The sequence below is a fragment of the Peromyscus leucopus genome, chromosome 8b (assembly GCF_004664715.2).
Source record: "Peromyscus leucopus breed LL Stock chromosome 8b, UCI_PerLeu_2.1, whole genome shotgun sequence".
NCBI lineage: Eukaryota > Metazoa > Chordata > Mammalia > Rodentia > Cricetidae > Peromyscus > Peromyscus leucopus.
The window spans coordinates 99,915,367-99,942,820 of record NC_051086.1 but is presented as its reverse complement, the minus strand read 5'-3'; the positions used below and the strand labels follow the sequence as shown (position 1 = coordinate 99,942,820).

The 27,454-nt window shown below is 47.2% G+C and overlaps 1 protein-coding gene across 1 annotated transcript in view; it reads left to right on the top strand.

Moving 5' to 3' along the window:
* Grb2 (growth factor receptor bound protein 2) overlaps positions 1–26,827 on the top strand; it is a 73,871-nt gene extending 47,044 nt beyond the window's left edge. The window contains exons 3-6 of the mRNA XM_028889608.1: positions 10,652–10,749; positions 20,553–20,675; positions 24,417–24,585; positions 25,030–26,827. Of these exons, the coding sequence (XP_028745441.1) occupies positions 10,652–10,749; positions 20,553–20,675; positions 24,417–24,585; positions 25,030–25,215 (576 nt within the window). The 3' untranslated portion in view covers positions 25,216–26,827. The remainder of the gene's footprint in view (positions 1–10,651; positions 10,750–20,552; positions 20,676–24,416; positions 24,586–25,029) is intronic.
* Positions 26,828–27,454: the final 627 nt, after the last annotated feature.

The window sequence follows — 27,454 nt, the reverse complement described above, 5'->3', positions numbered from 1 at the left end:
GAGGGGCCTAAGACCCGATATAAAATCAATGTAGGGGAGCCCCCAAGAGTGACACAGAAACCATCCTATTCAGCTGAGAGTTAAAGGGGATTGAATACTGGCAGCAAGAGCATGTTGTCAATGCCCTAACCCAACACGCACACCACCGTTAAGGAATATTAGTTTAAGATGTGTTAAATTTGTTTATGTTGTGGAACATTTGTTTAATAATGCAAAAAAATGTGTTGCATTCTTTTATGTTGCATTTCTTTAACTTTGTGAAGCTGTTTAACTTTGTCTGTCTAAAACACCTGATGGTCTAATAAAGAGTTGAATGACCAATAGCAAGGCAGGAGAAAGGATAGGTGGGGCTGGCAGGCAGAGAGAATAAATAGGAGAAAAAGAGAAGAAAAAGATCAAGGCACAAGAAAAGAAGGGGGCCAGCCACCCAGCTACACAGTAAGTAAGAAGTAAAGAAAGGTATAGAGAAATAGAGGAAAATAAAAGCCCAGAGGCAAAAGGTAGGCAGGATAATTTAAGTTAGAAAAGCTGGCTAGAAATAAGCCAAGCTAAGGCTGGACATTCATAAGTAAGAATAAGATTCTGTGTGTGACTTACTTGGGAGCTGGGTGGTGGGGCCCCAAAGAGCAAAGAACAGAGAACCAAAAGAGCAAAAGAGTTTAAAAAAAATAACAACAACATTACATGTCTTTCCCTCTCTGTAGTCTGCAGCTAGGACCTGAGGAGAGGGAGGCCTCATGTTCACACTCCCACTTCTCCTCCCTTCTGTCTGTGTGACGTTGATAATCAGCACTCTGTCTGGGTGGTACAGTGGACCCAGGGCAGGGCTTCTTCGCATCCACTTTCTCAATGATCTTTCGACGATGGTGACTCTTCTTAGTTTTTCAACTTCTGGCATCTTTGAACTTCTTTTTTGGTTTTTGTTTTGTTTTGTTTTGTTTTTTCCCTTAGTTTTTTGAGACAAGGTTTCTCTGTATAGCCCTGTCTGTCCTAGAACTTGCTCTGTTGATCAAGCTGGCCTTGAACTTAGAGAAATCCATCTGTCTCTGCCTCCTGAGAATGCTGGGATTAAAGGCGTGTGCCACCACCAACCATCTTTTAACTTTTTGGTTTTTCGAGACAGGGTTTCTCTGTGTAGCTTTGCGCCTTTCCTGGAACTCGCTTTGTAGACCAACCTGGCCTCCAACTCACAGAGATCTGCCTGACTCTGCCTCCTGAGTGCTGGGATTAAAGGCGTACGCCGCCGCCGCCACCGCCACCACCACCCAGCTGAACTTTTAAAGGTGCTCTTGCATCTCAAAGATGCCAGTGTGGTCCTTGGCTCCGAATGTGATGACTTTAGGTGTGGAAAGCATGTTTACCTCTACATCAGTCTTGTTGTGATTCAGTGAAAGAATAAAAAACGAATAAAAAACTCCAAGGTCTTCCAGACTATTGTTGAAAAATGTAGCTGGAAGAATTGTAGCTATAAAATAAAGCTACATAGAGTGGGGATATATTTATAGCCCAGATATATTATATATATATATATAGCCTTGCCTGGCCTGTGCAAGGCCCTTAAAAAACAAAAAATTGCAAAAGTTAGTCATGGTTACACATGCAGGAAGATGATGGCATCTTCAGGTCTCCAGGAAGCAGCTGACCCCAAGACGGAAGTGGGATTAGAACTCTAGTAGAAACTAACACCCTTCCTCTCCTCTAAGCCAGTCAGAGCTTTGCCTCCTTTATCCTCATCATGGTCACATGTCCCTCCCATGTTCACATGTCCATCCTGAAACCTTTCTGTCTTAGAGACAGTGCACACAAGCAGCCTTATGACATGATTCCATATCCTCCCATTTTGAGGTACACCGTGGCAATTTGGGGTGACAGGTAGACTGATTACCTGATTCTCCTTCCTTTATTTTGCCTCTCCTTCTTTGGAACAAATTTAGGGTGATCTATCTTCTTGAGGTTCTGCTGGGCATGGTGGTTCTCATAGACCTGTGTCCCTGCCCTTGGGAGAATTAGGCAGGAAATCAATGAGTTCAGAGCCAGCCTGGGATAAATAGCAAGACTCTTTTGTCTCAAAATCCCTCTACCCCATCACCCAGAAAAGACATTCTTGTTTGTTGTCAACTAATGAAGAGTACGCTCTGTTCTCTTGATGATCATGGGTCCCGCTTGCTCTGGTGTGCTGTGGACATCACTCAGAACAAGGCCCATATAGGAGTCACCACCTCAAAATACACTCATGCCATTTGAGAGAAACCCAGTTGAGCATTGGGTGTTGAGCTAGCTAGCTTCAGGACCCTGGCAGGTTTGTTTGGAAGATGCCAAGGCCTGCCAATACATAAAGTCGTGGTAGATAAGGCATTTTAAGGGATTATGTTGTTACTGACCCTCTACTAACTGCTGTAAAACTAAAGCTGAAAGAGAAGGGTAGCTAATGTTTCATGAGCTCAGAAATGAATCTAGAAAGAGCTGTCTGGAGAAGAAGGAGGAAGCCGTACCACAGGATAAGATGGCACACAGCTCGGTAAGTCAACTGGTTTGCCTGACTAAGGGTTTATTTGGAGGGTAAAATGGGTGTCTTGATCAGTGTTCTGGTGCTGTGAAGAGACACCATGACCACACAACTCTTAAAAAAGAAAGCATTTAATTGGGTTTATTTACAGTTTCAGAGGTTTAATCCATTATCATCATGTCAGAGAGCCATGGGAGCAGGGAGACATGCTGGGGAAGTAGCTGAGAGCTCTACACCAAGATTGGCAGGTTCAACCAGCCGGCACGCAAGATCTGCAGATGCAAAGCCTGGATAGCTCAATCGGTAGAGCATGGGACTCTTAATCCCAAGGTCGTGGGTTCATGCCCCACGTTGGGCGCCAGTTATTGGTGAAATTATTAAGGCCGCTCCACTTAGTTAAAAGGGAGGTTTATTTTGTGGGGTAACTTACAAGTGAAGGGATAGTTTACAGCAGGGAGAGATCGGCAGGGAGCCATTCTTATTCAAATCACTACAACAAACAGTAATTTGGACTCAGAAGAGGTTTTTTTGTTTTTGTTTTGTTTTAAAGCAGAAAAACAGCATTATCTGAACTGATTTGGAATAGTAAATAGATTAGATGTAGAACCAGTTTGGTTTATACCGTAATGCCTGGACATTGGTCCTTGCCGGACTGAACCCAGCTAAATGGGCTGCTGAGGAGGGTGACAGTGTAGGAGGCTAGGAAGCAGGAGCTTTTCCTCTCTCCTTTCTGGACTCCCTCTTTCTTTATTCGACACCATTGCATAATTACCTATTTTAGTGAATAGGCTTTTTAAAAGTTGTTTAGTAAACCAGGCAGTGGTGGCACACATCTTTAATCCCAGCACTCTGGAGGCAGAGACAGGTGAATCTCCCGAGTAAGAGGCCAGCCTGGTCTATACAGCGAGTTCCAGGACAGCCGAGACACAGAGAAACCCTGTCTCGAAAAACAAAAGTAAAAATGTTTAATGAAACAACATAGTTTAGGGAGAAAAACCTTTGTAATTACATACAATTTTATCAATACCAAGATCAGAATGGTTGGTTTTTTGTTTTAAATTTCATGAAGTACCTGGCCTGACTGAGAAGTGGCTCAGCATGTTCTCGCTGAGTTGTGGCCTTGCAGCAGCAGTCCCAGACCATTCAGAATGGAGAGTATCCTGATGGGCAGAGAGTAGGTGTTGACCTTTGTGTATTTAGTGAGCAGATGGAGGCTTCTGTGGAACTGGGGACCTTTTTTACCTAGTATCTCTAAATTCATTCTTGCCTGACACTTCATAGTGAGCCCCAAGGTGTTGTGGATTTCTCCTGCAACTTTAATCCCAGCACCTAGGGCAGAGGGAGCAGGATCTGGAGTTCAGAGCCTATTTCTGGAGACATAGCAAGACTGTCTCCAGAAGAAAAGAAGAGCGGTAAAGAGGAAAGAAAAAAACAGAAAGGTTCATAATGGCTTATCTACAGTGTGGGTGTTTTTCCTGGCTTGGCACATAGGATAACAGGCCGCTTAGCAAAGATGTTTTCATGCTGAGCAAAACCTGCAGCAGATGGACGTGGTGATTGCAGGGCACTTACTCAAGAGCTGGGAGTGAATCAGTGTGGCTCAGGACTGAGTCAGTACCGTGCAGACAGCAGGCCGGGGAGCATTCTCATCCTTTCTATGTAGTAAGTGACAGCAGCTGGAAGGAACGAACTTGAAATAGCTCTCAGGACTTTTACCCTTGTGAGCGGCCAATAGAGTTGGCTTTTAAGGATTAAAATCTTTAAAAAGTGTATTTGTTCTCGTGAAAGTATTGGTGGATGAGGCTGGGGAGATGGCTCCGTAGGTCAGAACACTTGCTGTGCAAGCTCAAGGACCTGAGTTCAAATCTCCAGCACCCACATAAAAGATTAGGCATGGCTATATGTGCCTGTAACCCCAGTACTGGTCAGTGGTGACAGGAAGCTGGGGTTTTCTGACCTGCCAGGCAGCCTACCAAGATGTAGCACTAATGATTCAATAAGAGACCCTGTCTTTTTTTGTTTTTCGAGATAGGGTTTCTCTGTGTAGCTTTGTGCCTTTTCCTAGAACTCGATTTGGAGACCAGGCTGGCCTCGAACTCATAGAGATCTGCCTGACTCTGCCTCCCGAGTGCTGGGATTAAAGGCTTGTGCCACCACCGCCCAGCTTGAGACCCTGTCTTAAAAGAATAAGATGGCAGATGATAGAGGAAGACATTAATTCCTTCCTGGCCTCCACGTGTCTGTGAGTGTAAGCAAAAGTGTGCGCATACACACACACACACACACACACACACACACACACACACACACACACACACACACACACACACATACACATACATGAGCACACTGACAGTAACTGTCACTAGATCTCATGGTAGTTTTTCAGTATTGTTACGTTGAGGTTGCTTAATTGATTAGCTCGTCAATACCTGGATTGGACTTCTGATGTTAAATTTCTACAATTCAAGGACTAGCTGTATGTGATAGTCTTAGTTTTTATAGACTAAGAATTTAAATGGTTTTTGATTTTTGGTTTGGTTTGGTTTTTCGAGACAGGGTTTCTTTGTGTAACCCTGGCTGTCCTGGAACTCTCTCTGTAGATCATGCTGGCCTCAAACTCACAGAAGTCCGCCTGCCTCCACCTCCTATGTGTTGGGATTAAAGTCAGGAGGCAGAGGCAGGCGGATCTCTGTGAGTTCTAGGCCAGCCTGGTCTACAGAGCGAGATCCAGAGCAGGCACCAAAGCTACACAGAGAAACCCTGTTTGGGGGCGCAGGGACACAAATAAATAAAAATGTTACTTGAAACACAAATGCACTTACAGGGGTTGTTTCATAGGTTGGTGAGATTTTGAGCAAATTTTCAATTTATTTATTTATTTATTGGGGGTATCCAAGTACCACAGTATATGTGGAGGTCAGAGGACAACCCATGGGAATTCCTTCTTTCCATCATTGGGTCCTGAGGATAGAACTCAGGCCATAAGGCTTGGCTACAGGTGTCTTTACCCACTGAACCATCTTGCTGGCTCAGTTCTAACTTTTTGTTTTGTTGTCTTGTGTTTTTCCAGACGGGTTCCCTTTGTTCCCTTTGTAGCCCTGGCTCTCTTGGAATTCCCTATGTAGAGCAAGCTAGCCTCGAACCCAGAGAGCTTTCTGCCTCTGCCTCTGCCTCCAAGGTGCTGGGACCAAAGGTGTATGCCATCACTGCCCAGCTCAGTTCTAACTTTTGGTTGAGGTGTAATACACAGCAAAATTCACGGGTCATAACTGAATTTCCAGAAACAACACCAGGAGAAGACGCACACAAGTCCCACTGTGGTGTCCCACCGTGTGCCCTCTCCTCCTCAAGTGTCTTCCTGATTGGGCTGACAGTTTCAGAGTCTCTGTAACGGGGAAAAAAGAGCCCTTCTCTGAAACTGGTTCTTCTTCCTTTTACAGTCTCATCTCTTGATCTGTGGGCTTCCGTTGACTAAAGTGCTTGTGTGTGTGGAGGGTGGGGGTGGGTCCTGTAGCTACTGAGTCATAACGCCAGGGGATGGAGAAAGGCCAGACAAAAAGGCAGCTGTGTGGTGATGGCTGGAGAGATTCCTTGGAATAGTCAAAAAAGTGGAGCTGAATGTGGGTTGGTAAGGTCACCTGTTGGGAGGAGGTGATAGATGAGCAATCTCTTAAGTGCCTTCTGCTGGAAGAGGGTGGTAGAAACAGGTTGCTTGTTCTCAGCACTCAGAACAAGGCCTGGACTTCAGCGTGCGGGTTGAACGGTCAGCACCAACACCTCCCGTGCCTTGGGTCACCTTCACTGCACTCCACTTTCAAACTCACTCTTAGCCTTTGCTAGTTTGTTCAAACTTTCGAATAAAAGTTAATTTGGGGGCCTGGTGGTGGTGGCACACGCCTTTAATTCCCGCACTCAGGAGGCAGAGGCAGGAGGATCTGTATGAGTTCGAGGCCAGCCTGGTCTACAGAGCTAGTTCCAGGACAGCTAAGGCTACCCAGAGAAACCCTGGCTGGGGAGTGGGGGAGTTAATTTGGAGCTGGGCATGATGGCACTACATAATGAGTTCCAGGCAACCCGGGCTATGTAGAGGGACCTTGTCTCAAAAAACTAACAAAAGTTAATTTGGTGGGCTAGAGAGATGGCTCAGCAGCTAAGAGTATGTATGTATTATTACTCTTTTAGAGGACCCAAGTTTAGTTCAAAACACCCACATTGGGCAGCTCACAACTGCCTGTAATGTCAGCTCCAGAGGATCCAACGCCTTCTGGCCTCTAATGCCACTTAGCCGTAAGTGCACATACGTGCACTTAGACACATTGTTTGTTTGTTTCATTAGCTCTCTCACTCTCATGTCGATGAGTGTTTTGTCTGCATGTATGCGTGTGCATCACATTCATACCTGGTGACAGCAGACTCCAGAAGAGGGCACTGGATCCCCTAGAACTGGAGTTACAGGTCGTTGTGAGCATCCATGTGGCTGCTGGGACAAGTCCTCTGGAAGAACAGCCAGCATTCATAACCACTGAGTCATCTTTCCAGCCCCCAAAAGCTAATTTTTGAGTTCTGTTATTCTGGTGTCGGGCTTCCCTGTGAAAACTGCTGTATGTGCAAAGCAGGAAGTCCTGACCCCCATCTCCCAGGTGACACTCCTGTGCTTGCCCCCAGCATAGCCAGCCTCTTCTTAAGTTCTAGAGTACAATCACAGAGTAGCACCATGGCTGTCTAGCATTCCCAGATAACTAAAATTGTAGCCATTCATGTACCAAGCATCACATTTCCCTGCTGTCTGGGAGACAGAAGTGTAAAACGCCAGGAGATGGTTTGGTCCTGTAGAAAACCACGGCTGTAGATTGTCTCCACACATGGGGTTCCCTTGATGTCATGCGCTGGCAGAAGGATACTTCTTAGGGGGCTGGCCCCTGTCTTGGTAAAGATGGCAGTGAGAACTAAGCTTCTGGGACTCCTGGTGTGTCCTGATGTTTGGTTTCTACAAGGCTGCTGGGTGCAGTCAAACTGTCCTTTGCTAAGTGAATCTCTTACTCTTTTCTGGTGTACAGTTGCACGAGTAGGTCACAGCCAGTGCCTTGTCAGCCTGGCTCATCTGCTTTCCACGAACTCCAGAGTATGTGGGTACACCCCAGCAGCTCTTGCCCAAGCTTGCTGACTGCTTTGTCATTACTAGAGGGTGGTCTTTCACGAGATGCTTGGGAGACCACATTGTTCTCGAAGCCCGTATTTTTGGTTGATAACAGTACTGGTCTTAAGCAATTAAAAAAACAAAAACAAAAAATAAACCTGGGCCTCCTCTCATGGGCTATTGAGAGCTCTGTGCTTCAAAAATGGGACTGCAGATAAGGAGCCTCTTATTCCCAGTCCCCTGTCCTGGGTGTGCCTGTGTGAACAATGAAATGCCTCTGCTGGCCACTCCACAGGTCAGCATTTGCTAATGGAGGCTTTTAAATTATGTGTCCTACATAGTATATCATCAGGATCTTTAATAAAGTGTGAATGATTTCTCAAAGACTTTAGTGTGTGTGTATGTGCATGTTCCACACATAGGCAAATGCTCTTGAAGGCCAGGAGAGGACATCAGAACCCCTGGAACTGGAGTTACAGGCAGTATGTGAGGTGCCCTGTTTGGGTTCTGGGAATCAAACCTGAGTCCTCTATAAGAGAAACAAGTGCTCTGTGATACCTGTCCAGCCCCTACTTCTTGTTTGTTTGTTTGTTTTGTTTTTGTTTTTGAGACAGGGTTCTTCTGTGCAGACCTTTCTGTAGACCAGGCTGGCCTTAAACTCACAGAGATCTGCCTGCTTCTCCCTCAGAGTGCTGGGACTAAAGGTACTCCGTTCTCTCTTTCTGCCATGGGTTCTGGAGCTCCAGCTCGGATCAGGCTTGAATGCCAGTCACTCTTCACCCGTCTTGCCAGCCCGTAGATGTTTGTTTAAGGAGAATTTTTCAATTTGGTTATGGTAGCTTATGCCTCTTAATTCCAGCATATGGGAGGCTGAAACAAGAAGATGGCCCCTAGTCTTGGACCAGCCTCAGGTTCACAGTTCAAGGCCAGCCTAGGCTGTAAACCCCTATCTCATAAAAACAAATAGAAATCTGTCCTTCCTGCACTACAGGTATATGAGCCTCTTGGGAATCTGAGGCTGCCTCTTTGAGTGCTTATTGTTCATTTCTTAGCTTTTGTAAAATTAGCCGTGTTGGCTTTGGTTTTGTTTTTTGGGGGACAGGGTCTCACTATGTAGCCCTGCCTGACTGGCCTGGAACTTTATATAAAACTAGGCTGGCTTCAACCTCATAGAGATCCGCCTGCCTCTGTCCCCTTAGTGATGGATTAAAGGTGTGAGCCTGGCCCTCGTTGGCATTTTCACACATACATCTAAAGCCAGTGACTGTCACCTGTAGCTGGAGGCTGGCCGGCATGGCAGATAGGCAGCAGCAGCATGATGGAGCTCCTCAGCCTGGCGCCCTTGTTGAGGAGTGCGTGGTCTGTTGCAGCTGACAGGTTGTTGCTCTTTTGATGTTTTATGGCACTTTAAAATGTCAACATGCAGACATCATCCACGTTAGAGCTGATTGCTGATTCTGATTGCTAACTTGACTGATGTTCAGCCTCTCAAAGTCACTTTGTAAGAAACAAATCTTGCAGACTTCCTTTTAGAACTCCATTGTGCAGTGTGGACTAACCACCACTTTGAGTCAGCATTTCCTTTGCTCCCCATTTTGGAGTTGAGCTCACTTCTGTATTTCCTCTTCCTTCGACCTTTTGGAGACAGGGTCTCACTGTGTACCCCATGTAGACCTCAAAACTTTGACCACCACCTTCTTCTGCATTTTCATTTTTGTTTTTGTTTTGGTTTGTTTTTCGAGACAGGGTTTCTCTGTGTAACTTTGGAGCCTGTCCTGGAACTCACTCTGTAGCCCAGGCTGGCCTCGAACTCACAGAGATCCACCTGCCTCTGCCTCCTGAGTGCTGGGATTAAAGGCGTGCGCCACCACCGCCCGGCTGCATTTTCTTTTTTAATACCAACCTTAAACCAGGCATGGTAGTACACACCTTAGTCCTAGAACTTAGGAGATGGAGAATTGAGAGTTCTGACCAGCCTGCTCTACAAGATGGGACCCAATCTCAAAAACCAACCAAAACAACCCACATATGTGCTTGTGATCGTAGCACTTGGGTGGTGGAGGCAGCAGGATCAGAAATTCAACGTCATCTCCATCGACCAAGTTTACTGCAAGAGACTGTATATATATATATATATATATATATATAACTAACTTTATGCCCTCTGCCTTTCATTGGAAGTCTAGAATTTGTTCTGAGTCTTGGGCCTGGAATTGTGTGGGTTAGTCTATTCAGAAGTGCCTGACCTGAACACAAGGTTGGAGGATTTGCCTGCCTGGTCATTAGAATGGTTTCCTATACACTGGCCCCTGGTTACACTAATGAGCTGCTTGGGGACTCGTAGAGAGGCTGCTGGGAGTTTGCAGTGGGCTTGCAGAGAACACTAGAATTTCTCTCTCTGCAGCTTGCTTTTCTCTCCCAGACTGCAGTCTTGTTCAGTTTCTGTGGAGCTGGGTCCCTGTGCTCTGATACCAGTGTCTCTGTCTCCTAGAGAAACCTCTTAAGAAAACACTCATCTATTATGCCACTATCCCTTCTGCCTTCCCTCTGAGGGTTTAATTCTAGGTGTTGAAAATGAAACCTGGGAGCTGGAGAGATGGCTCAGAGGTTAAGAGCATTGGCTGTTCTTCCAGAGGTCCTGAGTTCAATTCCCAGCAACCACATGGTGGCTCACAACCATCTGTAATGAGATCTGGTGCCCTCTTCTGGCCTGCAGGCAAACATGCAGCCAGAACACTGTATACATAATGAATGAATGAATGAATGGATATTAAAAAAAAAAAAAAGAAAGAAAATGAAGCCTGAACTTTCCTTGCTCAGAAGTTTCTTTTTCTCTGACTTTTATAGTTTAACATATAATGCTGGCTATTGAAGTTAAAAGAATTCTGATACCCAAATAAGCCTTCCACAAACCTAGAAGACACGACTGTGGCTGTACTTATGAGAATGAGAAAATGGTTGATTTTTTTTTTTTATTATTTTTCCTCTTGTCCTTTATTTTTCAGGTTTTGAATGAAGAATGTGATCAGAACTGGTATAAGGCAGAGCTCAATGGGAAGGATGGCTTCATCCCTAAGAACTACATAGAAATGAAACCACATCCGTAAGTTGGACTCAGGTCCCCTAAGCAGGGGTCTCACTTACTTGTCCCAAGTACTGGTTCGGATTTGGATTACTGGAGGTGAGGCAGGGTCTCACTATAGCCTTGGCTGTTCTGTAACCAGACTGACATCACAGAGACCCACATGTCTCTGCCTCCCTAGTTCTAAACCATGTGTATATGCTGCCTCAGCCTCCCGAAGTACTGGGGTTACGGCCTTGCACCACCATGCCAGGCTACCAAATACTATTGTTAAGATTTAAAATGGAGCTGGGCAGTGGTGGTGCATGCCTTTAATCCCAGCACTCGGGAGGCAGAGGCAGGTGGATCTCTGTGAGTTTGAGGCCAGCCTGGGCTACAGAGTGAGTTCCAGGACAGGCACAAAGCTACACAGAGAAACCCTGTCTCCGGGGGAAAAAAAAAGATTTAAAATGGAGCCCACATAAGATGTCATGGTGCATACCTGTGATCCCAACACTTGGAATGCAGGTGCGTGGGTCACAGCCAGACAATATCTCAAGAACTAAAAGTACAAACAAAATAAAGAGCATTGGCCAGACATGGTGGTACATGACTGTGATACCAGCACTTGGAAGGCTGAAGCAAGAGATTTGTAAACCCAAGGCCATCCTGAACTACATAGAGATCTCAGGACTAGCCTGAGCTACATAGCAATTTCAGTGCCAGCCTGGGTTACATGGGGATTTCAGAGCCAGCCTGAACACACCAAGAACTTATTAGGGAACTAACCAAACAGAAAAGATGGCTGAGCTCTGCAGGGGTGGTCCAAGGCCCAGCTCAGTGTAGTTATGTGGTAAAGCTGGTTTCTAGAATCTCTGAGAGTCAAAGTTTTTTTGTTTTGTTTTTTTTTTAACAAGTTCCTAATTCTTTCTCATTGAGACTTTTAGGGGCCCGATGCATCTCATGATTTCGTGAGTTTTGTTTGGTTGGGTTTTTTTTTTTTTTTTTTGAGACGGGGTTTCTCTGCTTTATTTTGGTTCCTGTCCTAGATCTCGCTCTGTAGTCCAGGCTGGCCTCGAACTCACAGAGATCCGCCTGGCTCTGCTTCCCAAGTGCTGGGATTAAAGGTGTGTGCCACCGCCTCCTGGCCCTGTATGTTTTGAGGTGTATAGAGTTCTTACCATGTGGTTTTGTGCCAGTGCACTTGATGACCTATGGGATAGTGTCTTTATTGTCTCAGCATTGGCTCTTCTAAATGTTTCTTTTCCATCCAGAGTTCCCATTTCAGAGAGAAAGAAGGAGCTAGGTTCTCTTCCAGGCTGCAGATATTGAACGCTGATTTCCCCTGCTCCTTCCATCCCCTACAACGAACATTTTTAGTTTTCTTCAGAACCCCTACCCAACCGGTCTTACTTGTGTCGATTTGTGGCATGGTGGCATCTTGGTCTGTGTATGATGCACTCAAGAGCAGTCATTTGCACACTTTGTAAGTCAGAGGAGCCAAGGCTCTCAGCACGCAGACTACAGTGCCGCTGAGGGTCTGTTGGTTTCATGCTCAGTGTAAGACTGTCGGGTGCCCTGCTCCACCTGGAACAGTCCGGGACCCTTCTACCCATGATCACCACTCTTAAACACCTGTCCTTTATCTTTCCCAAGTACTGGAGCAGAGATGACATTGTACTGCTTCAGAATCCCCAAATGCTGGTGACATCCTCTTCCATGTGTCCCGGAGCCAGCAGGGTCATCTGACTCATTCTTCTTTAGTCTACAAATTAGGAAAGCTTCTGGTGTTTTTGCTCCAGTGCTAGTAACTTACGAATGCAGCACTCTCTGTAAAGGCTTCCCAGTGCCAAGAAAGAAAAGGAAGGGCGGCCTAGAGCCATAGACCAGCTTGTCCCCACACATGTGGTCCTTGCGGGTGACTGGTAGTAACTGGGCCAAATGCCACAATGGACCCAATCCTGAGTCTCATCTCAAAAGGTGATTTTTTTTTTTCTCCTGAATTGCCTCCCACAAAGCTGTCAGTTTAGGTCATGCCTTGGTCAGTGAGTCCTTACAGAATGTTGTCATGTGGCCCGCTACAAGGTAATGAGAAGGTATGAGCTGCAGTTAACCTGCCCTTTAATGAAATCCACACAGTCCTGGAGAAGCTCTTAGAGATAATATCCAGGCAGCATTAGCCTAGAGATGCAGAGTATGATTGCCTGCAGGTGATCCACGGAGGATGTTGATGCTACCAGGAAAGATAGGGGCACCTCAAGGAAACTCCTTTTACTGCAAGGACAGCCAGACACCTCATAATGTTATTTAGATATCCCATGGGGTGATTTACAAGATGAAGAAAGGTCTCATTTGTATATTTTTCTTGCTTTTGTTTTTTGGGCAAATGTGTAAGTTTGGTTTCTACCCAAAAGATTTTAGGTTCCTTGGAAAATTAGGTTGGGCTTCTACTTTTATCCATTGTAATTTGTACCTTGCTTTTTGATTGATTGATTTTTTTTTTTTTTTTTTTTTTTTGGAGACAGGGTTTCTCTGTGTAGGTCTGGCTGTCCTGGAACTCACTCTGTAGACCAGGCTGGCCTCAAACTCACAGAGATCTGCCTGCCCCTGCTTCCTGAGTGCTGGGATTAAAGGTGTGCACTACCATGCCAGGTCATACTCTTATAGCCTTTTAGTTGTAGTATTTTGCTTCAGGAAGTTGTGTGGGTGGGCACATCCTGGAGATGGAGCAGTGGGGAAGACCCCTTGATCAGTCTCATAGCCTGTGAGTCTCGTCCATGTAAGTCACGTAACCCCTGTACTTGGTTTCCTTTATCCATGCTCCAAACAAACCCTTACTCAAGAAATGTCTGTGCCGGAAATGGTGGCACACACCTTTAGTCCCCGAACTTGGGAGGCTGAAGCAGGGGAATCTCTGGGAGTTCAGAGCAGGTCTACAGTGTTGAGGTCAGGGCTGCATAGTGAGACCCTGTCTAAAAAAAGAAAGAAAGAAAATATAAAAAAACGGGCTTGGAGAGATGACCCAGTGTTTGAGACCACTGGCTGATCTTCCATCACATCTGGGTTTGATTCCCAGCATCAACATCCTGACTCACAGCCATCCATAACTTAAGTCAGGGAACCCAAGCTCTCTTCTGGCCTCTGAGGTCACCGGGTATTAGGCACACATGTGATGCTCAGACACCTATGCGTATAAAATAAAAATTTTTAAATAAAAAAGAAAAACAGAAGATCAGTAGACAATTTGTAAAGGGTTAGATAGTGGACGTTTTAGATTTTTAGTCTTGGTGGACCACGTTCCATTACTTTCCTATCAAATGTTTTTTCTTTCTTTTCTGCCCCTCCCTTTGTTGATTTCTTTCTTTTTGAGTAAAGGCCTTACTTACTTACCATGTGGCCCTGACTGACCTAGAACTCCCTTTGTTGACCAAGCTGACCTTAAACTCAGAAAGATCAGCCTGCCTTTGCCTTCCAAGTGTTTGTGTTGAAGGTGTGTGCCAGCACACCCGTCCTGCTTTCTTTAAAAACAGTAAATTGTGTCTGTGTGTGTGTGTCTGTGTGTGTGTGTGTGTGTGTGTGTGTGTGTGTGTGTGTGTGTGTGTGTCTGTGTTTGAGTATTATTGTTGAGAGACATAATAAAGGGGCATCGATCCTCTGGAACTGGAGTTATAGGTGGTTGTGAGCCACTAATATGGGTGCTGGGAACTGAACCCAGGTCCTCTAAAAGAACATTAAGTGTTCTTGGGCTGGAGAGATGGCTCAGAGGTTAAGAGCACTGACTGCTCTTCCAGAGGTCCTGAGTTCAATTCCCAGTAACCACATGGTGGCTCACAACCATCTGTAATGAGATCTGGTGCCCTCTTCTGGCCTGCAGGCATACATGCTGTATACATAATAAATAAATAAATCTTAAAAAAAAAAGTGTTCTTAAACACTTAGCCATCTCTACACACACTCAGGTGCGCGCGCGCGCGCTTGTGTGTGTGTGTGTGCGCGCGCGCGCGCGCGCACTTTTCCTTCTTTCTTTCCATCCCCCCCCCCTTTTCTTCCTGGGAATTGAATAGTAGGCATGCATTTATCACTGGACTATGCCCAAAGTCCACTAAAGTTTATGCTTTGATGACCCATTAGGGCTGGGCTCGCTTTATATACTCAAGGCTCTGGATTCCACCCCTAGCACCATAAAAATACTAATTTTTAAAAATAAATGAAAATTGTAAAGGCGTGTGGTTTATGGTAGTATGCTTGCCTGGCATTTATGAGGTGCTAGAGTAGGAGGAGGAAGACGGGTGTGGTGGTGAGTGCTTGTCTCTCCCGCATTTCAGAGACCAAAGGAGGAAGATGGCAAATGCAAGGCCACCTGGGGGCTGAGCAGCCTGATGATGGCCTGAGTTCAATCCCAGATCCCAGGGAGAAGGAGAGAACTGACTCTCCACAGTAGTCCTCTGACATCCACAAGTGGGCCATGGCATATGAGTACCTGTGTATACATTATATTAATGTGTACACATTAGTAAATTAAAAAAAAAAAAAGGCCACCCTAGGTTTACATAGCAAGACAGCTCAAATTGAACAGTTGGGTTGTGGGCCAATTTAAAAAAAAAAAAAGAGCACACATGTAGCTAGAGTTTTCCGCCTTGCCCACAGTCAGGACAAATCTTTGTCACCCGCCAGTCCCACAGCCGCTCAGACCCAACCAAGTAAACACAGAGACTTATATTGCTTACAAACTGTATGGCCGTGGCAGGCTTCTTGCTAACTTTTCTTATATCTTAAAGTAACCCATTTCTAGAAATCTATACCTTGCCACGTGGCTGGTGGCATACCGGCATCTTCACATGCTGCTGGTCATGGCGGCGGCTGCAGTGTCTCTTGCCTTCCTGTTCTTTTATTTCTCCTCTCTGTTAGTCCCGCCTATCCTTCCTGCCTAGCCACAGCCGATCAGGTTTTATTTATTGATCAATCAGAACAACTTGACATACAGACCATCCCCCCCAGCACAGCCAAGTGCAGACCATCTCAGACACCTGCACTCAGGCCCATGGTCCTAATCATCCTCTATGCGGACCTGCTGGGTAACGCCACAAAGAACCCAAGAAGGGCTCCCACAGGACATACAGAACATCCCACAGCACACACACTTGGCCTGAGAGCCGTGGTTCCCTACTGCTGTGATGGATCAGGAACAAAATCATCCTGAATCCAGTTGCTGTGGTCTCCATGCTTCAGACTGTTAAATAACGATGGGGCCGCGCTCCTTAGGAAGGAGGTCTCGTTGCTCTCACTAACTAGGACCCCTGTCGTGCTTTACCCTTTCCCGTTACCTGAGAGTCTGGAGTGGTAGGTATACGAACCTGCAGTCTCCTGAGGTTAGGGGGAAGTATTGGGACTTCAGGGCCAGCCTGGGCAATTGAGCAAAATTAAAGGTCCAGGGGTATTAACTCAGTAGTAGAGCACCTGACCAGCATGGATGAGGCCCTAGGATCAAATCCTTAGTGCTATAAATAAATACCTAACTAGAAAGCATCGGCATGACCTGCTGGGCTACTTGCAGGCTGACTGAAGAAAAGTCAGTGTCAGGAGCCTTTCTCCAAGTCTGTGAGCGTGCTGGGAAGGCTCCTGGTGCAGAGTGCTTCTGTGACTTTACGGGCTCAGTTCCAACCACGGGACTGCCAAGTATTGCTTAGTGTGGCACCGCAATGTGGTGTACCAGAAGCCAGGCCCCCCCCCCTTGTTTGGAGAGAAAGAGGACAGTCACATAATAAGAGTGCCAGCCACCTAATGATGCATTTGGGTCCACATGAAGACCGACAGAACGAGTTGTGTGTGCCCAGCGGATCCACACACGATCTTCATAGTAAGTGCATGTGGGCAGAGGCCTATGGCATGCTATAAATAATACACTGGAAAATACATCTCTCCTCCCCCTTGGCTTCCTTGCTTGCTATTTCTAGGGTAGTACAGACCAGTCTTTTTAAAGATTAGCAGAACATTTGTCTGTAGGCATGCAGTTACACATTAATATCACCATTTAAAGAAACCTATCAGGCTCGGTATAGCTCAGTGGTAGAGGGGACTAGCCCGGCATGCACAAGGCCCAGGCTTCTGCCTCCAGCACTGCAAACTGTAATACTTTTTATTGGGTTTGTAAATGGCCTGTGAAAGTAGAGTCTAGAACTGGATGCTGTGAGCTGTCCCTTCTGGTGTGTAGAGTCTCGAAACCCTGTGTACTTGAACCACGAGCAGATACACAAGAAATTTTTTGATCAGTGAAATGGTTTTCAAACTGAGGCTTCGTTCTGTTTTAGTTTTTGAGACAGGGTTTCAGTATGTGACCCAGACCAGCCTTGAAGTTCCGGTATTCCTTCTTCCTCTTCCGTCCCAGTGCTAGAATTCAGGTGTGCATCACCACACTCAGCCTGACACTTTATTTCTTGATGCATTTGTTTTGTAGAAATTTAGATTAGAAGCCAGGGTGGTGGTGGCGCATGCCTTGAATCCCAGCACTTGGGAGGCAGAGGCAGTCCATGGGTTTGAGGCCAGCCTGATCTACAGAACTAGTTCTCAAAGAAATCTTGTCTCCAAAAATATAAACAAAACAAACAAAAAATCCAACTAGAGAGTTGGGCCTGCTGTACAGGTTTTAATCCAAGTACCCTTGAGACAGGAGAATAGGAGTTGGAAACCAGCTAGTCTACTAGGCCCTATCTAAAAAAATTAGCAAATAAAATTGTACTTGCAATTTAGAGTTCACTTCACCTTTTTTTTTCTTTTTTTCTTTTTTGTTTTTCAAGAAAGGATTTCTCTGTGTAGCCCTGGCTGTCCTGGGACTAGCTCTTTAGACCCAGCTGGCTTCAAATACAGAGATCCACCTGCCTCTGCTTCCTGAGTGCTAGGGTCAAAGGTGTACACCACTACTGCCCAGCAAGAATTAATTTTTTTTTAAGTACATGCTTGGTGGCAGTATCTTCGGGTCCAGGAAGGAAGAGAGAGAGCGGCTGTTAAGAACATTTGCCCCTTCCTAGTGAGTGTGGGGTGAGGGCACAGGCACTTTTCATTGTCCCAGATGCTGCTGCACACGTACAGTAAACCCTTAAGTACCAGAGACCACAGAAGGTGGCTGTATCCTCCAAGCTTCCTGGTCTGGTAACAGGGAGTTTCCCTTGTGTGGCCTGCTCACAGACACCACAGGATTCACTCTCCAGCATTTGTAGAAGCGGGGGGGGGGGGGGGGGTGTGTGTGTGTCTCTCCACAGCCTGGCATCAGAGCTTGCAAAGTGAGAAAGTCATGAAACAGATTTGGGTGCATTCAGATTCATTCAGGCAGTGTTGGGGGTGCCCCTTCTAGCAGCTCCATGTCTTCTAGCTAAATTTTAGTTTTAGTCTGGCAGAATTTTTTGAAAATATCTTTCAGTATGGTTGTTTATAAGATAGCCAGAGCCAGGCATGGTGGTGTGCACTTTTAATCTCAGCACTCAGGAGACAGAGGCAGGTGGATCTCTGTGAGTTTGAGGCCAGCCTGGTCTACAGAGTGAGTTCCAGGACAGATAGCCATAAGCCTTGCCTGTGGCAAATGCCTGTATTTCTCAGTACTTGGAGGCCGAGGTGGACCAGACATGAAGTCCTGTCTCAAAACAAACATCAGCCTTGGTGGCTTACACTTAAAATTCCATCACTTGGACAGCTGTATGGAAGTGGGAGAGTTCAAAGCCAGCCAGCGTGGGCCATAGACTTCCAGGTAGCATGGGCTACCATAGGAGACCACGGCCCAGCAGGGAAAGCACTTGCCACGAAAACCAGACTACTTGAATTTGGTCCCTGGAACCCACAAAAAGGTGTGAGGCCAGAACCAACCCTCCAAGGTTGTCTTCTGACCTCCACATGTATACAGTAATTTTAAGATTAAAAGATGGCTATAAAAGTTAGTTTTCTATGACAGTAATAACATCATTTTTGTAAATTATTTTATTTTGTTTTATATGTATGGTTGTATTGCCTGTGTGTATGGCCCTGGTACTGGAGTTAGAGATGGTTGTTAGCTGTGATGCTGTTAGGGTGCTGGGAACTGAACCCATGTCTCGGGAAGAAAAGCCAGTGCTCTTAACTGCTGAGCTGTTTCTCTAGCTCAAAATAAAACATTGAGATGATTATGAAAGTTAGGTTTATGTAGCTTAGTTGCCAGGGTCTTGTCTGGCATGCATGAGGCCCAAGGTTCAGTCCCCAGCACCACATAAAACCAGGGGCGGGGTGGGACACACCTGTGGCCAAGCCCTCCATTCAGGAAGGTCAGAAATTCCGGGCCATCATTCTTTCCATAGCAAGTTCTAGCCTGGGAATCCAGAGTAGACTCACCACTGCACAAAAGAGAATAACAGACCCAGATAGCGTGGTACACTCGTGTAGTCCCAGCACTGGGAGGTGGGGCTGAAGAATCAGCAATTCGAGTCTAGTTTCACCTACATAAAGAGTTTGAGGGAGACCCTGTCTCCAAAATATTAATAATAGTTAGCAATAAAATGAAGATTTGTAATTATAATGGACTGTTTGGTACTGTTGTGATTATCAGTTGCATACTGAAGAATTCCAGTTACCATCTAAGGTAAGGTAGGTCTTAGCTGGTGTGAATAACAGCTTTGCTTCCTCCCCCTCCCCCTCCCCCTTGCTGGTACTTAGTAAGAGGCACTGATAGAGCCACCCCGCCCCAGCCTTACTTTTGAAACATAGTAAAATATTGAAGATGATCTTCACAGCCTCTCTGTCCTTATTAGTGATGGTTTTCATTTGAAATAGCTGGACAGCCATGACCTCGACCTTTTTTCCCCCCTCTCTCTTGTTTATTTTTCTAACTAGCTTTGCCGGTTTTGTTTGTTAGAAGACAGGGTTTCTCTGGGTAGCTTTGGCTGTCCTGGAACTCACTTTGTCGACCAGGCTGGCCTCAAACTCATAGAAATTCTCCAGCCTAGTCTACAGAAGGAGTTCTAGGACTGTTAAACAGAGAAACCCTGTCTCAAACCACCCTCCACCCCTACCCCACCCCCAAAAATAAAAGAAAAAGAAAGAAATCCACCTGCCTCTGCCTCTGAGTGCTGGAATTCAGGGCGTGTATAGTCACCACCACCCAGCTCTAAGTAGCTTTTCTGTGTGTAGTAACTTGTGATGTTCCTGGTGCTGTGTTCAGTTTTTGTTTGTTTGGGCTTTTAGGTGGTGCTGAGACTCAGACTCAAGGCTTTAGGAATTTTAGGCAAGTGTCTTAGCAGTGGGTAGTGTGTCATCCACCCCCACCTCTATCCCCTCAGGCCTTTCTCCAGTGCCTGTGAAAGCTGCACCTTGAGCCTGTCCTGAGAGAATGGCCTCCAGTACCATCCAGAGTCTGCTTTCTCACAGACCAGGCCTCCCTTTGTGCTTTAGCAGAAGAAGCCCTGCCTCCAGCTTCTTCTGGTCCTTCCAAGTCCCCCTGCACTCGTGTGAAATGGCTTCCCAAGGGCCTCTTTCTCCCCTGTCTTCATCACCTGTGGCAGGGCTTTCCTGGGTGCTTTTCTGATGAGTCAGTGAGGGGCCAGGACGGGGGTGGGGGGAGTGTTGGCTTCAGAAACCTGTTTCCAGGTGACACATTTGGATCGTCTCCTCTAGTCTGATGAGAGCCTGATGTAGAGGGTGGAGTGGACGAAGCTGCTTGAAAGCGCATCTCTTAGGAAGGCACGAGCCAGAGTGGGCCAGTGAGCCTTACAGGAGATCTGCGGGTAAAGAGCCTCCCCCGAGGAGAGCTCTCTTTTTTACTTGTGAAGCTGTACAGCCCGTTTCTTTGTGGGGAAGCAGATGTTAACCGGCTTGCCTTCCTTCCTTAGGTGGTTTTTTGGCAAAATCCCCAGAGCCAAGGCAGAAGAAATGCTTAGCAAACAGCGGCATGATGGGGCCTTCCTAATCCGAGAGAGTGAGAGTGCCCCTGGGGACTTCTCCCTGTCTGTCAAGTAAGTATTTCCTGCTAGAGTTGCCCACAGAAGCCTGCTGCCATTGGCTGACAGGCAAGGCTCTGGGAACATGTTACACATCTTTCCATGAATCCTAGTGTTTTGCTCCAAAGCCTGGTTGTAGCAGATCCAAGTTTTAGGTTCCCAGTGGCGTGAACCTTCAGGAACTGACAGCACACACACACACACAGCCAGTTCCTGACCCCGCCAGCCCGCCCTGGTCCCTCCCTGCCTTCAGTGTAGCTGCTACCCTCTAACAGGATGGCACATGCCATCCCAGCCCCCGGTGCTGCTTACCTGGACCAGATGCTAGCTGAGGCTTTGACATTACTTGAAAAGGTTGCCGTGAACCGAGTGGGGTGCTGTCTCAAAAATCCAAGTAGGAGTTAGGCATGGTGTGCCTTCCTCCCAGCACTTGGGAGTCCAAGACAGGTGGATCTCTATGAGTGCCAGGCCAGCCAGAGTTCTGTAGTGAGATCCTTCTAAGAAGGAATGGCTTTCCATAGATGTTTGACTGGTCATCTTTTTCTAGCTGATGTGTTACTGCAGAAGCCTGCCTCAAAAGTCTTTTCAGTCATTTCTTTCTCAGCACAGACTTACTGTGTGTGTGTGTGTGTACCTCAGGCTGTCCTGGAGCTTGCCGTGTAGCAGAGACGGCCCCAAGTTGATGGCAGTGTGCCTGTCTCGGGCTCCTGAGTGCTGGCTGACAGGCATGAATAGCTAATCCACTTTACTTTATTGTTTGTCCATAAAGAAGGCTTAGGAACCCAGTGCCTCTAACCCAGCACCAGGCAAGAGAGAGGACAGACTCCTCAGGAGTTCGTTTTCTCTGCTACCTTGAGGGACTGAGGTTTAGACCCCAATTGTTAGGTCTGTGCACAAGCGCCTCTACTCACTGAACCAGCTCACAGCCCTGCTGTTTGCTTTTAAACACACTGACCAGCAGCTCACTAAATTGCCCACACTGGGAGCTAGGGTGTAGCACACACAGGATCTGGGTTCCATCACTGGTGTCACGGTAAATGGGTGAGTGAATGGCAGGCTGGCCTTGAACTTGGAATCTTCTTACCTTCACTTTCTGTAGTAGGAATGGCAGGCCTTCATTCCAGACACCAGAACAAAGTTGTGTTCTTCGTCTCAATGGAGAATTGGACAAATAAGTGAGATTTGATGCCACAGTATTTTTTTTTCTTTTTTTCTTTTTTTGTTTTGTTTTTTCAAAATAAGGTTTCTCTGTGTAGCCCTGGCTGTCCTGGAACTTTTATCTGTAGTCCAAGCTGGCCTCATACTCGGGGAGGGGATCACCTGGAATTAAAGGTGTGTTCCACCACACCTGGCTTACAGTTTTTTTTTTTGTTTTGTTTTGTTTTTTTTCCAAACTGAGTGTGAGAATGGTTTCCTCTTATAAGCAGGACTTTTGAAGTTCTTGATAAACACATGCAAGTACCGACCTAGCAGAGCATCATAGGCTGGGCTTGTGAATTAGCGTTTTTAAGCTTCTCAGTGGCTGTGTGCTGTCTGCTTCCCTTGGCCTCTACTGCCCGGAGTAGCAGTAAAACAGCTTAGGAAGGAGAAACAAGTAATTAGTCAGTGGGTAGTGACTAGACCCAGTTCTGTACATGCTCCTACAGAAGACACAGGAAGACCAGGCTGTTTCCTTCCATCAAGGAATCTAAACCTAAAACGGTAGAAAGAATGCTTGGGGGGGGGGGTCTCGGGTTCCATTGCTAGCACCAGCACTGCCTACAGCTGGATGTAATCCAGGAGGCAGGAGGATCATAAGTTCTAGGTCAGCCTGGGCTATATGAGACCCTGGCCAGTGACATGGCCCAGTGAGTAAAGGTGCTTGTCATCTAAACCAGTGACCTGCAATTTGTCCCCATGACCTACGTGGTGGAAGGAGAGAGTTGATTGCTTCAAGTTGCCCTCTGACTCCACAGCCACCTCACCCATGCACACACGTGCATATATAGAGAAATGTAATTTTAAAATCAAACAAAACTTAGCCAGGTGGTGGTGGTGGCGGCGGCGGCTGCGGCGCACACCTTCAATGCCAGCACTTGGGAGGCAGAGGTAGCTGGATCTTTGTGAGTTCGAGGCCAACCTAGTCTACAAAGTATATTCCAGGACAGCCAGGACTGTTACACAGAGAAATCCTGTCTCAGGGAAAAACAAAATTAAACAACTTTTGAAGAAGTTAATGTGTTGTCCCTTTAGGAATAAAATAAAGCAGGGGGTGTGGGGGTGTGGCTCAGTTGGTAAAGAACCACAGTGTAAATATGAGGACCTGAGTTAGGACCCACGGTGGAAAAGCTGGGGGAGAAGATAGAGAGGTAAATCCCTGGAGCCCAGGAGCCAGCTAGCCTGGCCTAACCACTGAGCAGCTGGGTCAGTGAGAGAAGGTGGCAGAGAGGCTCCCAGCACTGACTGGTTTCCACACACATGTGCATTCACACCCCAGGAACATGCACACAGCGGGGAGGGGAGGGGAGAATGTGAAATGTGCCTTCACTCCAAGTGTCTTTGCAGAGGGCTGCTTCACGGGGCACGTTCTCCAGGGTAGGGCACTAGTTTCAAGATCTTCAGGGTCAGGTTAAAAAGATGTGGCAGAGGCGACCCTGGCTCTCGGGGACCCTGCGCTCTTTGATCCTGGATCCTCGGTCCTCTTGAGGCTTTCGCCAGCACATTTGCTTGTCCGTGAAAACATCATGAGGTCATCCAGCTGCTTTGGTCCCACTTTCCTCCATTTCAGTTGCCAGAGACCAACTGGAAAATCCAGAAACAACTCCTGGAGTTTAAACAACTTCTGTGATTTCATATTGCTGTAATCATTTCAGTGAAAATTAAACTTTATTGGATTATATGTGTCTAGAGGGGGAAATGGTGTATCTGGGTTCCGTGTCTGGTTTCAGGTTTGCCCTGGTGTTTGAAGAACTCAGTGTGCTTCCCTAGCTTGACGCTCAGTGCTGCCATCTGCTGGGTTGTCCTTAGAACTGCTTCACCTTCTTTAAGCCTTAATCAGAAGGAGAAACTCCTGGAAAACGTGGAGGCCTGGCAGTGGACAGGAGGCAGTGTCCAGGCCGAGTGACTGTCTTGTCCAGATGTCACCGGGGCAGATGCCCTGTGAGTCGGCCAGCATCAGTCAGTCACCCGTGATAGCCTTGTTCACCGGTGCAGAAGAGCACGTTGTCTAGTGCTAGAAGTGTTTGTTTATTCATGCTTGGGTCTCATTACCCTGAGAAAGAAAATAGAGTGACAGTTCCTCAATGGAAAGCATGGCTTTGGTGGCACACCTGTAATACCAGCCCTGGGGAGGCTGAGGCAGGAGGATTACCATGAGTTCTAGACCAGCTTAGCCAGTTAATGAGCTCCAAGCCAACCTGAACTAGTGTTTGAATGTCACGTGGCTTTTTTAACCGTTAGCGCAGATAAAGATGTAACTTCATTAATGGGCTGTGTTAGTAGATCCACAGGCACCTTCCGAGTGAAACGAGTGGGTGGACTTGCCTTCGGTGAAGGTTGTTCCTGTGACCAGCAGTCAGGAGGGGTCTAGAGGAGGCTCCCAGGATGGTCCCCACTCTGTCCAGCTGAAGATTCGGGTTGCTGTGTAGCCATTGTATCTCCAAGCTCTGATTAGCCACACCAGACAGCAGCTCCCTGGACACTTGCAAGTTCGGGACAGCCTGCGGGGCCCTGTGGCGGAGCCCTGTGGCTGCCTCATGCCTTTTCTCCCATCCTCAGGTTTGGAAATGATGTCCAGCACTTCAAGGTGCTCCGAGACGGAGCTGGGAAGTATTTCCTGTGGGTGGTGAAGTTTAATTCTTTGAATGAGCTGGTAGATTACCACAGATCCACATCCGTGTCCAGGAACCAGCAGATATTCTTACGGGACATAGAGCAGGTGCCACAGGTAAGCCAGAGCCCCGGGTCCCTTCCAGCAAGTGAGAGGGGCCCTCCAGCACAGAGGCCCTAGCAGGGCCTCCACAGCACCTCCCTGTTCCTCAGGCTGCCCTTATCCACCAGAGGGAAGTGCTTCCAGCCCCGACAGCCTGTGAGGAGGGTGTCTGCTTGCACCTTGCCCCTGACTTACTACAGGAGTTTGGGTCATGACTGCTTTGATCCCTGTAGGCTGTGTTGCTGCTCCCTGTTAGCTTAATGTGGCCCTAGTGACCCAGGTGTCCTTGGTACATGCACCCCTGTGGTTTTAGTAAAGTATTACTCCAAACCCACCCAGGACTTGGGGATGGGTAGGGGAGAGGAGGAGGATGCTTTGGGAGGGGAGGTTCGCCTGGGAACAGTTGGCTTACAAGGCAGCAGGCAGCTCAGAAATGCCTTTTCTCTGCTTCTCCTGCAGCAGCCAACGTACGTCCAGGCACTGTTTGACTTTGACCCCCAGGAGGATGGTGAGCTGGGATTTCGCAGAGGAGACTTCATCCATGTCATAGATAACTCGGATCCCAATTGGTGGAAGGGGGCCTGCCATGGGCAGACCGGCATGTTTCCCCGCAATTACGTCACCCCAGTGAACCGGAGCGTCTAAGAGGCAAAAGAGATTATTTAAAGAAGTGAAAAGTTGAGACCATTCACAAGAATTACACCCACATGCTGCCTGTCACAGCCTGTGAGGGAGTGCAGAACACCTGGCTGGGTCCTGCTGCGACCCTCTCACTTAGGTTGAAACTTCGGGGGGTGGGAAGGGGTGTTTGATTTCATAATGCCAAACTTAACCTATTGAATTGAGTTACAGTTTTTATTACAGAATCTCACCGCTGCTCTGGTTCCCTCCTGTCCTTTTTCTCGTCCTTCCTTTCCTGCCCTTGAGTGCATGACGTTTAAGGCCACACATATAGTCCCAGCTGATGCCAATAATAAAAGAAAAGAAACCAAGTGGGCTGGTATTTTCTCTATGCAAAATGTCTGTGGAGATGGATGGACTAAAGAGCTGTATTCTTCACATGCAAGGGGCGGCCAGGGCAACTGGGGCCCTTGGATGGGCATCTGCTTCCAGCCCCAAGCCTGGAGCACTCCATCAAAGTTGGACTTGGTAGGGAAGGAGGCACGATGCCCGCCTGTGGTTCCTGAGTCACACTGCAGACCTGCGCCGACTCCCGCTCCCCCTCCAGGTGTCGCTAAGATGTTGTTTTCATAGTGCCTTTTTTCTTATTTCAAGGGTGTTTATGAGTGGTGTTTTTCCTTTTTTAAATAAGTTAAAGACAGTCCAGAGCTTTTCAGCTGAGTAGTCTCCTATCCTGTGTAAATACTTTCCTCTCAGGGCAGGGGAAACAGGATAGAGAAAGGAGCCGGTAGAAGCAGGGAGTGTGGTATTCCCCATCTGGATGGGCCAGAGCCCTTGGCAGACTCGGCTCCCTGGCTCCAATCTCAGTTGTGGTCTGCCCTCTCTATGCCTGGAGCCCAAGTGTCAGACACAAAAGACGAGGAGCAGGAAGCACCCAGACTGCCCTCCTTCGGCCGTCACAGGCCTACCCTTGGGCGGGAGTTGAGAATATGGCGCTTCATTTTTCTTGCTCTTAGAATTAGATCCCCACTCCAATTGTGTATTTTCCAACCCGCCCAAGAGTGCAAATAGCAGCGTTGTGGGTTGGTCCTGCGGCCCCATCCCCTGAAGCCTTGTGAGGTGGGAAAGACAAGACCCATGCAAAGCTCTCCTGTCTCCGTGAGCCTTCCGTCCTCTGTAGTCATGTGCCTGCATACCAGTCTCTCCGCCCTGCCTCCTCTCCACCCAGCCGCCTCCCCACAGCAGACACAAGGCCACTCCTAGACTCTGCCTTGGAGTTGGTGCTGGCCCTGGGCTGCTGGGCTTTTCAGGGTGGGGTCTCCCCTGGACTCCGTTTTGTGAGATGGACCCAGCCCTGAGGCGGCCTTCCGGATGGATCGTGTTCCCGCCCCTCCTGGTTCTGCTGCTTCTTTCCCTGCTGATGATAAAAATAATCTCTGGAGTTAGACCTGGGCCATTTGATTGTTTTATTTTGGAATTGGTGTATATCATGAAGCCTTGCTGAACTAAGTTTTTTGTGTATATATTTAAAGATCAGTGTTTAAATAAAAAGACCTATGTACTTATCCTTTAACTTCTGCGGATAGCATTTGGTAGGTAGTGATTAACTGTGAATAAACATACAATGAATTCTTCACTGTGCATCTTTATTTCTCCCTGAAAAGGTCTCTCTCACTATGTTGCCCTGGCTGGCCTGGTTCACCTACCTCTGTCTCCCAGGTGCTGGGATTAAAGGCTTGAAGTTTGTTAATACAGGCTGGCATACCTGGCCACTATGATTCTAGGACAAGTGATATGGTTCATCGTTCAGAAATTGGTTTAGACCAAGAGCTGGGCTTATACGGCTTCTCCCCCTCTGCTGAAGGTATAGAAAGGCTGATCTCTGAGGAAGTAGCTGAGACACATTGACCAATGCTGCTTCTAGGGTGAGCCAAGGCTGGTAACCACACATGCAGGCTGTGACACAGCAGTGGTTAATGGTTGAACGAGAGAAATCACATTGAGCAAACAACCTCTGTTTTGGTGTCACAGCTAGGGAGTTTCTGGGTGCTGCACCTGCCCACCCTACCATGTAGACTAGCTTGCTACCTTGAACCTGAGCAGACATTCCTAAGATTGACTGGCAGAAACTGGCATCGCACTCCATTTGTGTCCTTGCTCATCTTGACCCCTTCCTCTTTTGGGGTCTTCCTTTTTTCCCAGTGTTGGGAACCCAGAACCTTACACTTGGCCAAGCAAGCACTCTTAGGACTGAGCTGGGTCT